We start from the raw sequence: 17051 nt of genomic DNA on the forward strand, positions 1-17051 counted from the left end.
AAGGGCCTGGAGCATATCCCCTGTGAGGGGGATCTCTCCTTCTCTGGAGATACTCCAGACCTGTCCGGACACCGACCTGTGCGACCTGTCCTAGGTAGGCTGCTTAGCAGGGGGGGTTGGACACGATGATCTCTGGAGGTCCCTTCCAACCCCCTACAATTCTATGATTCTGTGTTTAAAAGGAGTTTTTTGGGAATAGGTTCTGGTGGCTGTTTAAGGAGGACGTATTTGGAAAGATGCTTCATGTGTAGAGAATTTGGGTACAGACAGTGTTCACACTGGCCCCTGGCATCTTCCTTTTGGATTGCCAGTTGTGGAAAGATCCTCATCTGAGAGGGTCTTCTGTGTATGTGCTGGGTGGGTTTCTGTGTTGCCTTGTGAATCAAAAGGACCACTTCACCTTGTGACTTTTGGTAGATTTAAGTTGCCCTCCAAATCAGTGTTCTTAGCATTGGAAGTGCCTTCATTTCAACTTTTCTTCCATACTTAAGAGTATTTTTATAATGCTCAGTTGAGTTGAGATACTGAGGAAAGTTGGATGCAGCCAGAGTGGTCTTAGTGTTTCTGCCTGTCTTTCATTCTGCCAGTGACTCTTGGCTTGTGCATGCTATGTTCAGATGTTGATTTTGTGTACTGTTTTCAGTGTTTTGGTTTGTATTTTCCTGTCCTTGCTCTTACATCAACTTTTTGTCTTAGTACTGCAGAAGCAGTTCAGCAGAAAGTGGACGACATGGGGAAGAGGCGCAGAGGACAAATGGGAGAAGACCCTGGGGTATTCCACAGCGTGGGCGCTGCTAATGTGTTCTGTTCTTTTTGTATAACTGGTGTAGTCCAGATAGGGAAATGAATTAGTTGTGATTTTAATTTAGCGGTTCCAAAACCCGTTCTACTCTAAAAGAACATGAGGTTTTGCTCCCTAATTGGAATGTAACATCTTCCTCTTACGGCTGGGCTACAGAGAGAGTCGTAAGGGTGGGTGGTGGAAGACTCTTCTTCAGCAGTGTTATGCTGAAATCCATGTCTTCTACTACGCTTTCTGAACTGCCTTGTGAGTTTGAATGCATGCTCTTTGCATACAGCTGTTTCAGGGCTTGGGTTTTCACTTCACATCTTAGTTTTGCTCTATGAATTTAGGTTCTGCTGTCCTTTTGAATGAGGGGCACTTTGTTTTTGAAACATCCTCATAGGCTGCTTTCACAGGTTTTAGTTTAGATCTGAGTTACCTGTTTGTTTTTAATCAAAGCAGAATTGCAGGTAGTTTCATAGAATGATACAAGATCCTGAGGTGGGAGAGACCCCTAAGGATCAGCGAGTACATCGTCCCTCAAGTGCCCAGATGCATGTTTTATCTGCTAGACATTGTTTTTCCTAGGTTTTGCCTGGGTTCTTGGATTATTGATCTGTGATTAATTGATAGACTGGGCTTTGTATTTAAGTGTCACATGTACAAAGTCCCATTTTAGAGGAGGAATTCTTGTCACTGCTCCTGGGTGCCAGTGATGTACCTGTTCTCTCCTCCTGTACCTTACTTCAGTCGCTTGTCTATAAGGAGCACGGTGATGATGTTACTACAGGGGCACCCGATAAAATACACACGTCAGGTTTTCTGCATGCCTGTGACTGATCTTTCTGGTTTGGGGGTTGGTTTTTTTCTTATTTAGGAGAACCTCAATGGGACCTCCAAGGGAAAGAAAGAAGTGCCAAGAGCTGGCAAAGAAATAACTGATGAGCAAGGTGGGATTGTGGCTTAGTTCTGGTTTAAGTTTTCTTTCCTATGCTCGAGCCAAAAGCCTTGTCCTAATCACTTGACACAAGCTGAACTGTGGGGTATTTTTAATCTCTTTAAAACAATGATCCGTCTTGCTATTGGCATTACAAGCTATAGTCAGGGCTGTACTTCAGGGCTGTACTGCAGTGAGCTCAGAACAGGTATTCAGAGAGGAAAATAATCATCAGGCTTCTCCAAAATGCTTCCAAGATAAAAGGCAGCAGATGGCTGTGCACAGGTGGGAGTACAAAGAGAGGTTATTCCTCAGAATGAGGAAGAGCAATCTCACTACAACAGGAGCGTGCCAGTTTTCCTGCTTGTGAGCAGAAGGGAGAGACTTCTCAGGAAGTAAGGCAGGTTGCCAGATGTGTATGGAAAGCTCCTGCAGAGTGTGAAGATCGGCAGGGGAGAAGAGAGTGGTGTTCCTTTCTGTGTTTAGCTGGTGATTGGAGGCAGCTGCTGCCCAGGCCTGTAATTAGGAGCTGTCACCCCAGAGCTCAGTGGGCAATTAAATGAGCAGTGAGTTTATTTGGTAAAAATGTAAAAGGCCATATTGACTTTATACTTGGAGCGAGGGGGGAAATGTGAAGGTTTAGTGGGAATGATGGTTGTGATGAGGGCAGTCGGCCCAGCGATCCTTGTAGGAGATTTCTGGATGGGACAGAACGAGGCAAGAGGGTGCTTAAGGACAGGAAAGGATGTGGTGGTAGTTGAGCCAACCAGTGTTAGGTTTTGTGATGGACCAACCCTGCACCCCCACAGCGGAGCTCAGAGACACAGTGGCAGGAGGGGGAGCCCAAAGAAGACCCCAGTGGGCTGCTCCCAGGGCCGTCAGCCCATCCAAGCCCTACCTGCACAGGCCCAGACGAGCGCATGGGTACGCAATGGCAGGCACCCAAATCAAATGGAGGAGGAACAGCCACCTGGGCCCCTCCCAGGGCTCTCCCAGCAGAGCAAGGGGAAGGACACGGGGAGCAGAACAGCAGAGAAACTGAAGCCTTTGTGCCTCAAGCCTCAGCTAAAGAAGATGACAGAACTGTTGTTACTAAGACCGATGAGAAGCCACCCAGTCATCTCAGCAAGGACAGAACCTCTGTGTAGTGCATTTTGAATTTAATTTACAAGAGTACTGAAGAAGTTCAGTCTTATCTCAATGTACAGTTGTTCTGCCAGAAGAAAGTGTTGAGAAGGATGAAGAAGATACTCAGAAGAGTTATCACCTTCGAGAGAGGAGGAAACCTGTTGAGGACTATCAACCACCACTGAAAAGTAGTCTCTCTGCAGGGTTTCCCTTCAGAGCTGATTTCTTTCAGTGAGATGGTTTTGGAATGAAAATGCATACAGGCACTCAACTTCTCTTTGCTTTCAACAGAACCAAGGCAAAGTAAGAGCAAAGTTTCAGACTGCTCTTCAGATGCCAGACAGAGGTCCCCATTTGGAAGTCCTCAAAGACTAGAAGACTCCTGCAGCCAAAGAACTGACAGGTTCATGAATGTTTGGTGATGGTCCTTATTTCTCAGTAGTGCTGTCAGTGACACTGCTGACTAATGCTTCCAGAGGTTTTGGATTGGTGGGAATTACAGATGAACGTTAGGATTACTGCTGTGGTAGTCCAAGGGTAGAAGGAAAGCAAGTATTGAGGGGGGAGGCCATACTTTTTATTAGCCATTAATTATTTGAAATGCAGCATTTGTTGTCCTCGATGAGGTGATTATGGAGGGTGGGGCTGAGATGATGTAACTGAAATTCTCTCCTTCTTGACTTGAAGCCAGAATGTCCCTCTGAAAAAACATTTTGCTCTCAGACTTTTTAAGCTTGGAGGATACCAGTTACTTTCTTAAAACTAATTTAGGTAGAGGGAGACCCTGTGTGGATTTACTTAATCACTCAAGTACTGATTTTGGCTTCTCTTTGGAATCAGTTCATGTTTGAGTAGGAAACTGTCCTTCACCAAGAAAAAGGCAAAATAAAATTAGAAATTCTAAATGACCACAGTCATGACAGAGGGGGTTTGGATCCTGTAAGCAGCGAGAGCATGGAGCACGCTGTCTCTTGCTAGATATGAGGAGCACTTTGCTCAGCATCCTCAAGAGCAGACAGAGAAGGAGGGGTTCATGAAACTGTCTTTTTAAACCGGTTTAGAAGGTTTGACTTTCCACAGAGTGGATATATGACATGAGGTGAAACTCCATTTCTATGTGTGTGTGTGAGAGAGAGGACACCATGAATCATTTGTTTATGCCATTTCTTTGCAAAACAGTTAAACATTTTACCTTCCTAAGAAACATGAAATTTCCCTGTCACAAGGGAAATCGTGTAAGGGCTTTGAAGTGAGATTCATCAGGAGAACAATTGTCTGAAACTAATAGATCTCAAAGGAAATTCTGAGATGGAATTCATTTAAATGTTGATATTACTTAGTGTGTACTTGGAAGTGTGCTTTGGGGGGTTCTTCTATCACCCAAGTCATGGTCAGTTCACAGTCTGCATCTGTGGAACTCCTTGTTCACAGCTTGCATTCATCTGTGTGTTGTGTGGTCTGCCATGGATATTCGTAAGTGCTGAGAGTTGTCAGTTAGCCTGGCTTCATGTCTGGAGTGACCATTTTCCTTTGCTTACTCTTGGACATTAAATGTAAACCATTTGAACAAATATTTACCTCTTTTTGAGGTTCATCTCACTTAGGTGGTCTTCTGGGTTCACCTGCTGTCATTATAAATGTAAAAATCTTCTAGCTGCATGCTAACAAATGCTTTCCTCTTCCTCTCCTTCGTTCAAATCAGGTGTCTTCCACTAAACCTCAAGAAAGATCGAAGGAAAAGGGGAGCAAGTCAGGCTGATGTTGATCCAATGCAAACAGGCCATTCAGTAAGTAATGCTAGATCAGCGTGCCAGAGAGGTGTTTGCAGTGTTTCTGAAAGCTTCCAGTCACGTGCTGCCTATGGGTAACCCCCCTAATGGAAAGGGGGTTTACAGTTCTGCTCTCAAGCAATTTGAAAACTGCCCAGAGCTCTTCTTTGTGCTGACACAGACTTTCTGATGGAACCTTGTCAAGGTGGTAGCTTTCTGTGATGTATGAGATGTGCTCTGTTGACTTTCTCTTTAGGTACGATTTGATGGTGTGGGTGGTCTTTCTGACCACATTTCAGCTTTGAAAGAGATGGTCATTTTACCGCTGCTTTACCCAGAAGTCTTTGAGAGATTCCAAATTCAGCCTCCAAGGTAACACATACTGTGTACATTCTAATTAACCCATTTTCCTGAGAGTATTCAACTGAGCTATCAATATGTTTCCATGCTTCAAACTCTTCAGCCTTGTTGGTGGGTTTTCTTAGCAGTAGTAAAAAAGAATTTATTTAAAATGGGTAGAATCTAGAATCCAGGTGCAGCAAGGGCATCTTTTGTCACTGCCTTGCCTTTAAAAGGCGGGCTTGGGGTGTTCTTGTTTTGAGTTTGAGGTACAAGCCAACTTGATTAGTTTACAAGCAGGAAGGAATACTATACCAGTAGTCAACTGTAATTCATTGCTTGCAAGTCCAGTGTTCTCTCTCAAGAGTCTTTTGTTGCAAGTGATCAAGCATGACTTTGAGAATTGCAGCCACAGCGTTGCAGTGGCGGTTGTGGTTGGGGTAAAATAAGAGTCTGTCCACTTATTATGCTGCTAAATTAGTTCTGTGTCAGGAAATAAGTAGAGATGTAATTGTTAGCTTTGTATGTGTTTGGTCAGCAAAGTTCAGTTGTGCTACAGTGAAATAGGACTTCAAATTCTTTGCTTTCAGTCACTTTGAAAGTATTACAAATAACGGAAGGAAAGTCTTCCAGGGTTTGGCTTCTTTATGCACTGAAATTCTTTTTGAAACAGCAACGTTTCAGCTGTTCTCACTGATGACTGTATTTATCTGGAAATGCAGTTTTCTCTCCCAGCCTTAGACCTGCACCTTTTTTAGCATCAGCAATGCATGGTCTGGGAGAGCAAATCCAGTAACTTAGAGCTTTTGAGGGGACAGTGCAATGCTTCACTGTCAAATCTTGCCTTCTGCAAAGACAAGCATTTCAATGCAGCGTATCACTGAAGAATGAACTGGTAATTCCCAAGTTATGCCAGTCTCTCTAGCATATCACTGAAGAATGAACTGGTGATTCCCAAGTTATGCTGGTCTCTCTAGCATATCACTGAAGAATGAACTGGTGATTCCCAAGTTATGCTGGTCTCTCTATCGTATCACTGAAGAATGAACTGGTGATTCCCAAGTTATGCCAGTCTCTCTAGCATATCACTGAAGAATGAACTGGTGATTTCCAAGTTATGCCAGTCTTGGATTTTGTGCTAAGGTTTATTCTTGCTTGGCTGTGCTGTGCTGTAACCTGCCCTGCTAGCTTGTCGGCAGTTTTGGAAGTGTCCTTCTGGGATGCTATGATGTGCTCTCAGGGTTTGTACATCTCCGTTCTCTCTATCAATTGCACTTCCTGCCTTGTTAAATTGCGTTGGAACCCGGAACTTCCATCTCTTTTTGCCTTCTCCCTCTTCAGCTGTTGCCGCTAGTTCTGGTTAGGAGAGAAGAGGCGTGTAGTTTAGGGATGGGGGTTGTAATAGGTATTTTTCCATTAGGGGGGTTATCATATGTGAATTTAATGGGGGTTTTGTGGGGTTTTGTTTTGTTTTCATTGCAGAGGCTGTCTGTTCTACGGTCCACCAGGAACTGGGAAGACACTGGTTGCTCGTGCGCTGGCTAACGAATATAGCCGAGGTGGCAGGAGAATAGCCTTTTTTATGAGAAAAGGTGCCGACTGCCTGAGTAAATGGGCAGGGGAAACTGAACGACAGCTCCGTGAATTGTTTGATCAGGTAAGGCTGAAATGTGCCCTGTGTTCTGTCCGAGTGGTAACTGTAAACTTCTGTGGTCAGTATTTTTAGGAAGAACTCCCTGCTCTTTCGTGTTTTGTCAGTGTTTCCTTTTGCACTGGGTTATTTAGGGGCATGAGGTCTTGACCTGTATTGGGAAAGAGAAATAGAGCAAATGGGAAAACCCTGCGAAAAAAAACCCTGTTTAAGGATTTTTTCTCCTTAAAATAGTGCTTGCATTATGATGTCAGGATCCTGTGTTTCCATTCTAGGCCTACCAGATGCGACCTTCAATCATTTTCTTTGATGAGATAGACGGCCTTGCTCCTGTGCGGTCCGACAAACAAGACCAGATTCATAGGTAGTGCCTTTTTTGCATCTACATAGAAGCTGCTCGACCTCTGTGAAAAGAAGACCAGAACCTGTTTAACGCTGTGTCACGGGAATTGATCCTGCAAACCAGTAATTGCTGCTAAATTACAGAGTATTTTTCAACAAGAATTGAAATCAATTCACTAAGCTTGATAGGAGCACACGGCCTGTGTTAGCTTATTGGTTTCTTTATGTCTTCCAATGGGTCTTTAGCTAACCAGTGTCTCACTGATAAAAGCTTGTTCTTTTTGAGTCATCATTGGAGAAGACTGTGTAGAATATCAGAAAATGTTGTAAACCAGTGACTGGAAATTCTGTTTTTTCCCTTAGCTCTATCGTAACAACTCTTCTGGCCCTTATGGATGGCTTTGACAGCAGAGGAGAGGTGGTGGTAATCGGAGCCACCAACAGGCTGGATTCTGTAGATCCTGCTTTACGAAGACCTGGACGCTTTGACCGCGAGTTCTTCTTCAGATTGCCAGATACAAAGGTCAGAATTGAAATTCAGCCTTCATGTTGGTGTGACAAAGTCCTTCTTGAGAACAGAACCAGGGTCACAGTGCGGTATTGCAGAGCAGTTCAGGTGAAAATCAGTGTTGACAACTTGGACAAAGCCACGCTGCATTGGCAGTAAGGTCGGGTACTGGGTCTCTGTGATTGTATGTGACTCTGGCAGTAAATGTCTCAATTAACTATAAATTACTGCTTTCACATCTTGAAAAGGAAAGAAATGTTGTGCACACAAGCATTCCTTTTTTGCTAGGAAAAACTTTTACCAAGGCTGGTGCCAGAGTGAATGAACTTGTTTTCATTCCCAAAGACGTTCCTGTTTGTTTATGTACTGTATCCACCTAGACACTGCTCTCTATTTGTATTCATGTGAGGATCTGGGGCTTTTTGTGTTGGTTGGTTTGGTTGGCTTTTTTTAAGAGAAAACGTAGGACAAACCACAACCATTTTCTTTCCAGGCTAGAAAGGAGATTTTTGAGATTCACACACAACATTGGAGGCCTCAGCCACCAGGCACGTTCCTGCAAGAGCTCGCTGACAGATGTGTTGGTAAGTTTGAAAACAAAGTGAGCTTCTGCATGTGGCTGAGTCCGAAGGAATCTGAGCTTCTACCAGGCAGTACCCAGGCTCTTGCACCCTGCTGCACAGCGTGGCAGTGAGGCACCTGGCACGGCGTGGGAGAAGGGAAGAGATTCTTTTCGTGAATGTTCTTTTTGTGTCTCTGAGAACGTTGAATGGGTTTGGGGCATCTTCCTCAGGAGCAAAGTTCTGATGAGGAGACTGCTTCCTAAGTGTGGGAGACCAGGCTGCGAGTGACATAACAAAACTTGTCTGCAGCGCGGTGCCTCTTGAAGTGCTCTGTTAACCTGTGAATTGTTGGCTGCGGGCAAAGTCTCTCAGTATTGCACTTCAGAAACCTGGGCTTTGACTGGTGTGCTGCCTGAGACTGATGTCCCATTTGGCTTTTGTCTTGTTTCTTAGGGTATTGCGGTGCTGACATTCGAGCCTTATGTGCTGAAGCTGCTCTCTGTGCTTTGCGCCGCCACTATCCTCAGATCTATGAAAGTAACGAGAAGCTGCCAATCGATGTTGCTTCTCTTGAAATAACAGCAGAGGATTTTTTTGTGGCTATGCAGAAGATTACTCCAGCTTCACAGAGGGCTTTGGCTTCCCCTGGGCGAGCGCTATGCCCTATTGCCAAACCGCTGCTTGAAAACTCCCTCGCAAGGATTTTACAGGCCTTGCAGAGAGTGTTTCCCCACACAGAGTCTGCGCTACAGAAGGACCACCAACAAGGTACAACAGTAGCATTCACTTCTTTAACATTCTGCCAAAGCAAAAGCTGCTCATTTGTGCCATCACCATCCACCAGCCTCTCCAGCGAAATGGCAGCAGCACTGTGTAACAGGCAGGGGCACACCTTCATTGCAGGAATACCACGCACAGTTTGTGTTCCGGATTCTAAAGTGAAGTGTGGGATGGGAGCTGTGAATGACTCGCTATATGCAGTCGACAACAGCCTTCTCTACTTCAGCATCCTGTTTGTGACAGTAGCTAACATCCTATTTCTCAGTTGTAAATATGGATCTAAGATTGAATGTACAAGGTAGCTCTTTCAAAACATTTAACTAGGGGCAGAAGGGAAGGCTTCTAATGCCTGTCTGAGGAATGTCAGGCCCACAAGACACGTATAAGTGGTTTAAGCTAAATACTGCTTTAGCTACCATGATTTCTAACCCTAGGGTTTTAACCTGACTGCCTGTGGATTGCAGTGCACACTTGTACATGAGATCAGAGTGGTTTAGCACTATATACGCTGGGGCTCGGCTTGCCCAGCAGATGTGAGGTCCTGCCTATGACAGCCTCAGGCCTGAGCCGGTTTAGTCTGTCCGTTGGTGAGAGTCTGTAAAGTGATAAACTTGCTCCACCCCAGACAAATGGAGGTTTGTTAACTGCTATTATGCTAATCTCTGGAAAATATCCTACCAGGATCACCATCAACCTTTGAAGAAATGCCACCGCATAAAAAGCCCAGAAGAGAAGAGAGGCAGTTCCTCCATCCTAGAGGGTAACTGTTTATGCTGATCTTCAGACATTTTAATGTGCAGCTTGTATAAGCTAACAGCTGAAAAGTTTTCCTGTTGCCACTACTGTTGGGTCAGTTCTTTTTCTCAATCTCTGTTGCTGTGCTGTCCAGAGAAACCGGACCTGCTGAGCTTGGTTATGTCTCTGGGATCTTGGACTTCAGCCAGCAAAGGCACAACAGTGTAGCACACAACAAGGGCTTTTGACAAATGTATTTCGGGCTAGTGCAGAATGATGACTAGAAAATCCAAACAATTCAAACAATGAGAAGGACTGAGTAAATCTTACACATACTTCGGGTACAGCTGTAATTTAACCAATCAGTTGTGCACTTCAGATACGGGGAACGTGTTTCAGTGCCCACCTCAATTTTTTTTTCCTAATTCTCTTCTCCCTCCCTCCCTCCCTCCCTCCCTCCCTCCCTCCCTCCCTCCCTCCCTCCCTCCCTCCCTCCCTTCCTTCCGTCTCCAGTAACAATAGGCAAATTGCAGCTGAAAATTGGGGTGGACGGGTGGTGAAGAGATCCAGAGAGGTGTGTCCTGAGTGAGGGTTGTTCTGCCCAATATCAGGTTACTGACCAGCTGGTGTGTGTGTATTTGAGCTGGACAGTCCCCCTGTGTGATTCAAGAGCTGTTGCTTCACCCAGCCAAGCAAATAGCAGGATTGGTGGGATTTCGTAGGGGAGCTATGGGATGAGTTGGTAAGAAAATGGGTTTTGAAAGTCTTTCTGATCACAGACCAGCTTCTTACTTGCTGGAACAGAGAGAGTCTTTACAAACAAAGGAGGTTAGGGAAAAGCCTTTGACAGCTGTGTGTCTATTCATCACTTCACTCTGAAAGTTCTTTCCTCCTCCTTGTTCTAGAACTGCTCCTTACCAGCCAACCTGTGTGAGGCCACGGTGCTTACTAGTTGGAGAGCCAGGGTGTGGGCAAACTTCTCATTTGGCACCTGCAGTAATACATGCCCTGGAAAAGTTTCCTGTTTATACGCTGGACATGCCTGTTTTGTTTGCTGGCAACACATCATGGGAAAAAACGTGTGCACAGGTATCTCCTCTTTTTATGCTCATGGGATTCACAAACTGTCTCTAAACTAGTAAAGGAAGTGACATTCATTGTTAATGGAGGTGGCCTGGTTTGGACGTGCTGTTTGGTTTACTTCTGCCTGGAAATCCACTTCATCAGCATCAGCCCTCATCTTTTCACGTTGGTCTCTGCCTGTTCAGACTGCTCCAGACTCGACTGACTCAGATGTGTTCCTGCTCCGAACTGAAAATGGTCTGGTCTCCATCATGTAACCATTTACCCAAACTAAGCTGTCTTGAAGAAGACAGGGTTAGTCTTGTCTTTTCAGGCACACCACCACATACATCATGTACATTGTGAGGTTCCTTACACCAGCTCTGTTCCTGTCTGTGTAACAAATTCTATCTTTGAGTCAAAGTGAAAATTCTACCTTTGGGTTGGAGAGTTGTTCTGGGGGTGGTTTGGTTTTGTGTTTTGGCTTTCGTGTACTCCTATTTGGTAAGAGCGTTTGACTGATCCCTGGTTACTTACGAGCCTGTTCCAAATGGCTCAGTCTTCTTATCCAGGCTTTCATTTTACCAGGTGATGCAAGAAGCTCAAAGAAAGGCACCAAGTATCATTTATATTCCACTTATTGACTTGTGGTGGAAAGCTGTTGGAGATCCACTGAAAACAACCTTTACAAGACTACTGCAGAACATCCCATCATTTGCCCCAGTTCTGCTGCTTGCAACATTGGATGTGAGTTACACAGATCTCCCAAGAGAGGTATTGACATCAATACTTTTCCTTCTCTTTTTATTCAATTTCCTGTTCATCTAGAGCTCCTTGAAGCATTGGGGTACTTAAACAAATGCATCCTGTTATTACTTGGGCACCCTAGCCAGGTCTCCTGAAATCTGCTTAGACAAAGCAATGCCAAAAGCATTTGTCTCCAGTGTTTTCTGAGTAAAGGGATTGACTTTGACCCAACTTTTCCCCCCTTCTCACACACTCCTGCCTATTCGACAGATGTGTCCGTTTTCTTCAGACAAGAACTCATGTGAGTTCAAGATGGTTGGGTCTGAACATTAGTCAAGAATATGCAGTGCTGGCAATGGCGCTGGGAAACCTATTTAAACTGAAAACATTTTTACTGAAAAGGGATATTTTTACTGAGAAAGTACAGTGGTCACACTGTAACAATGGACTGTAACTTTGTATTTCAATTCTTGAATAAGCATTTTTCATAGAAGTGAAAGCTTTACAGAGTCGATAGCTGAATTCCAACTCCTGTTTAGTCACTTGTAAATCGATCTGTAGGCGTATTCCTTCACAAAATTCAGCAAGAGTCCATGCTGAGCATCCTAGACCTATTTTGTCTCAAATGTGGGGTCAGCTTACCTAGAGGTGGTTGTCATCAGATGCTTGGAAAGGGCAGGAAGACAACTCCTCACAGTCTGTCTTACTCAGGTGACAAGTTAGAATTTAGACAGGTACTCATCTTCTGGGAATAGAGTCTGAGCGTGTGTCGCCGTGTATCTGAAATAACTTTCCTCTTTGGACTATAGATACGAGAGCTGTTTATTGGTCAAAATGAAGTTTTCAATGTCCAGTGTCCTGATGAGGGAGAAAGAAGAAGGTTTTTTGAAGACCTACTTCTAAATCAAGCTCCTACATGTTCTGAGTCCATAAGCAATGCAGGTGAGGATATTCTACATACAAAACGTGGGTACCTGTAAGTCAGTAGCTGTAGAGTTTTTGCTTTGTGGTGTTTTTCTCTCAGTAACTTTTCACAGGTTTGTCTTGGGGTAGCATGGATTGAATGAGAGTTTCTGATGTGGTGGAACAACATGAAAATGGTCATGAAACTAAATCTGGGACTTAAAATAAAAGCGAGAAAGTTCTGGTGGGCAACATCTGCTTCTGAGAAGGAGAGTGTGGTGCTTCCTGAACATTCAGGCTTGAGAAGGAGTGAAATGCTGGGGTGCCAACGAGCACAAGGTTCTGAAGACAGAGATTCAAAAGCTAAGGTCAAGCAGCTCATTTAAGCTGCTTTTGGATTACACTATTGATGAGCCATCTTTGGTTCCATTCTTCCTGTAACACCTCTCTGCAGTCAGCACAGTGTGTTTCTTGCGTAAGGATGCTGCCCCTGTAGTTACTGAAAGCCCAAGTCGTGTCTTTCTGCAGATGCTGGTGTTCTGCTCCTGCAGGTTGTTTTTCAAATGGTACCTAAAGGGAAAACAGCCTTTGACTTCCTTTTATTGTACGAGTATCTTCCCAGTAATGACCAGTGTGAGTTAAAAAGCTGGACTTCAAGCAGTGTGGCCCCAGAGTCACCTGTTGAACAGAAGGCTTACATGCTCCTGTTTGCAGTGCAAGGTGTGTTTCCTAACCTACATGACTTGGGAGTGAGTGTTAGCCTGCCAGACTGTCATGGCAACGCTGGTGTATTTCCCCCCGGCTGTACCCTGCCTTTTTCTCTAGTGCTTTTCTTGTATGCCCGAGTGCCTTCTGTTGATGGAGCAGTGACTTTGGCCAGAGAGAAGGTAAAAGTCAAGTGCTTCTCAGTGAAGAAATAACTGGCAACAGTTCTGTCTCTGGCCCTGCAGAGAGACTGTATTCCAGGATAATTCACTGACCCTGTAGCCCACCCAGAGAAGCAGAAATCCCGACTGCAGCTATTTGTGCCGTTCCAGGTGCCTTGGTACACCCTGTGACTGGTGCGAGCTGTTCCCGTGACGGTAACGCAGCGAGAGTTCGCAGAGGGCCAGGGGTTGTGGATGGCAGTGAGCTCAGAGTAAGTTGAATTTCAATGTTGCTAATATGGAAGTGGGACATATGTCTTACCTCCAGGTGGAGTGAAATGAACTTGAGGGCTTTGGTGCTAGTGGATCTGAAGGAGGCAGAGTTTGATGACGGGCAGTTGCGAGGCAGGAATATTGTCATGTGCTATGGCTGTTCTTTTAACTCCATCTTCACAGCCTCACACAACACCAAAGCTAAACAGCCACAGCAGTGGAAGAAGGTGCTGCTGCTACTTTGTTTTCCCAGAGATGATCACATTCACATCTTTGGTAACAGGCAGGACTGTGCGCAAGCTTGGCAACTTGCTACAGGCAGAGTCACTCTGCTCATTTACCCAGTCTAGAAGTAGGTGCCAGCCGATGTAACTTGGCTCCCTGACCTGCATTCCGTGCTGCTCTGGAAACAGCTGATTTGCAATTGGGATTCTTGATGGGATAGCCAGATGAGTACCGAAATCTGTCCTGAAATGTTAGCCTGCCTTTCCTCTGTAGTATGAAAAAGTAACTCCTTTTCTCCAGTTAAACCTTGGGAGGTATTTAATGTGTTCTCTGAAGGGTCCCTCGTGTTTTCTTTTGCTGTAGAAAATGTAGGATGTCACTGGCGTTGTTACTGGTTAGTTTCTGAAAATATGCATGAGGAGCCTGTTCAGAGGATTTGGGGCTATTCTGAACTTGTTCCCATTTTCTCTTCAGCAACTGTTGACTTTAGCCACTGTGGCAACTAAGAACTTCACCGTCTCTCACTTGGAAAGACTCTATGGTGTTCTTGCTCGGTGCATTTACCGGCATCGGGAAGATTACGACAGAACCCAACTAGTGCAGGTGATTCTTTCCTGTGTCTCACAGCACTTTCTATCACTGTTAAGCGAGCGTGAGTCCCGCCTGCGTGTGTGTGAGCTCTGGACATGGCACTTAGCAGGGTGTTACTCTTCACTGCTTAGTTGCCTGTGTTAGAAGACTTTTCCATTTCACTCTGAGGCCACTTCTCCGTATTGCAAACCCCTTGTTGTACTTGGCAGAGTCGTTGGCAATTTCTGCAGGGAACGGCTTGAACTGGAAGACAGTGGGTCCACCCCCACAGCCATCTCCAAGCAGTTAACCTCAGTCTGTCAGGAGTCCTTCCCCACAACCTTTGTCTTGAGCATCTTTATTTTGACACAGGGGGAGATTTCTGCCTCTGACGGTTTAATAGTCACATTCTCTGATCCCTTCCTCTAAGAGAGGACTTCTGACTTGTCAGAACTCAGCAGAAATCGTCCAGAGGCACCCATGGTGCCAGTCAGGCGTTCCCAGCCTTGAGTCCATTTAGATAGGTTGGATATTGACTCTTTAGATACAAGATCCTTGAATCCATTTGTCTTCGAGCTGCTTGTGCCTGAGAAGAGAGCAAATTCCTTCTACTTCTCAGCCTGCCTTGCAAAAGAGGAAGATCTGGTCTTTGGCCCTTGTCTTCCACATCTGACAAAGAGTTAGACCGGACGTTCTGTTCTGCCTATGCAGCCCTGAGGATGCTTTGGATTCAGGGATGCCATTCCTGACAAACAGGCCCATCTCTCATCCAGCATAGTGATGTGGCTTAGCATGGGAAGGGACGTGTTTCTGTTGCCTCGGGCTTGTGAGGTTTTGTGACTTCACTTGTAATGCTTAAATTAAGAGAGACTTGATTTCTTTGTTTCCTACTTTAGCTCTAACCAAAAAAACCCCAAGCCTCCTATTCAGAGTGATGCTGCAAGTCAGTCAGGAGCAAACTCTGTGTATGAAGAGAGAAGTCTTTAACAAGTAATGATTCAGGGTGCAGAAGGGAGCATTTCCAGCATTTAGTTGGGGCTTTTCTGGAACTGTCTCCTCTTTCTACCTGTTGGAACCACTGTTGATACAGAGCCATGGTCCCGTGATACAGATCCACACTGTCTCTCTTGTCTGTGCTGACAGGATCCAAAGATACATGTGTTTAACATCCGTGGAAGTAAAGAAAGACCTGGTGGTGGTGGCAGCAGCACATGTATTTGCTAAATATTGCTAACAGTTGCATGTATGGACAGATTCTTTATTCCTGTGATGAATAAATAAGCAGGGTCCTGAAGCTCTTGTTCATGCTGACTGCTGGTTTGTCTTTTCTTCTTCCTAGGAAATGAAGAAAGAAATTGAAGCCTTCAGTCATGCCTTCCATCATGACTGACTTCAGCATTCTTCCACTCCGATGTTCTCTTCTGGCTGCACACTGTTCTTTGTGCATTCTTCAATAAATGTTACTTCCACATCTATTAAACAAATATATTGTAAAATTGATTAGGAACACTCAAAGTCCTTTAGCTGCTTTTGATATTTTCATCATTATCTAGAAGGCCCATCCTAAATCTTTGCCTGATCTTTCTGCACTGAGACACTCCTGGTTTTCACAGGGAAATTAACCTCAAAGTCCAGGAACATCACTTAGTAAATCAAGGGGAAAGACTGGGCTTTTGATCACAGGAAACACTCTCCTACCAAAACACACAAGCGCTGTCTGAAGTCCCAGTCTGGGAAACCAGGAACAGATTTGCCTCCCAGAATCCCAACTGCAGTTTATGACAAGCAGGACGGCTGCCATGCTGGGCAGCAGAGTGACTGATCCTCACTGCAAGCCCAGCAGGCACCAATGCAGAACAGAGATCAAAGACTGACTGGGAAATATATTCCTACTGCTAGGAAAGGAAGGGCACTCTTAAGCAAAGTCCTACTAGGGGATGTGGGCCTCAGGATTGACTGGTGGGGATGAAAGTTACACCAACTCCAGTGTCCAGAAACCCAGGATTTAAAAGCATTTTAAAGTACTTCACTGCCACATAATTTGTCAGTTGTCAAGTAACAGCATCTCTGGAGCCCTTTGCCATTCTGCTCTCCCTTTCATTACTTTTACACACCAACTGGTTCATAATTTTGTACATTTAAATCTAAAGTGGTGTCATTTACCAAAAAACACCTCATTGTAATATGAAAAAAAAAGGATTACTAATTCTGATAGTCAACAGAACCTTTCCTATATACAAAACCCATCTGTGAGTTCCCAGTCTGGGTAGAAAGTAGGTAGCAGGGGGAAAAATGTCCTGCACAATCAAATAGTCATTAATGGACTAAAGCTACTGAATCCCATCAGCAGGAGCTCATTTTGTCCTCGATATTAAATCTCTCTGTGCGCTCCATCTGCCCCAGTCTGCAACTCTGGCCTCACTGCTGGAGCTCTACATGCAAATGATTTTATGGGTATGAACTGTTGCCCTAAGCCCAGAAGGATTATTCACAGCTACAAAGTCAAGCATGCAGATACACACACACAGGTATTTTCAAACCAGACAGGAAGTTCCAGGACAGGACTTTCATTGCCCTGGTTGCTGGTATGGTTGGTACTTAACAGCAATCCTGCCTAAGAACACAGCTGTATTCAGTATCACCCTTTCTGGAACAATCAACAGTCTGAAGCCAAACACAACTGTTATATTGCCTACTTTATCCTCTTCTTAGAAACAGGAATATTCTTTTACTGAGATCAGCTGCTTTCATGTGAGTAAAATACCCCATATCCAAAAAAAAAGCCAATCTAGCTCTAAAGACACTGGAAGTTGCAATAATCCTTCTTTTCCAAAGTAGTTTACTCTGATGCTTCAGTGTTTCTCATCTC

At 44.7% G+C, this 17051-nt stretch overlaps 1 protein-coding gene across 1 annotated transcript; it reads left to right on the top strand.

The window, feature by feature from the left end:
• Positions 1-4507: 4507 nt before the first annotated feature.
• On the top strand, positions 4508-15572 carry LOC311204644 (ATPase family AAA domain-containing protein 2-like; the record flags this gene model as incomplete). The annotated part of the gene is made up of 11 exons (XM_084281043.1): positions 4508-4636; positions 4875-4990; positions 6440-6614; positions 6884-6972; positions 7314-7473; positions 7952-8042; positions 8475-8789; positions 11616-11646; positions 13443-13614; positions 14087-14215; positions 15522-15572. 11 exons carry the CDS (start codon positions 4508-4510, stop codon positions 15570-15572), a joined length of 1458 nt encoding a protein of 485 aa, XP_084137169.1.
• Positions 15573-17051: the final 1479 nt, after the last annotated feature.

Source organism: Gallinula chloropus, assembly GCF_964237585.1.
Source record: "Gallinula chloropus genome assembly, contig: HAP1_SCAFFOLD_221, whole genome shotgun sequence".
In the NCBI taxonomy this organism is placed as follows: Eukaryota; Metazoa; Chordata; class Aves; order Gruiformes; family Rallidae; genus Gallinula; species Gallinula chloropus.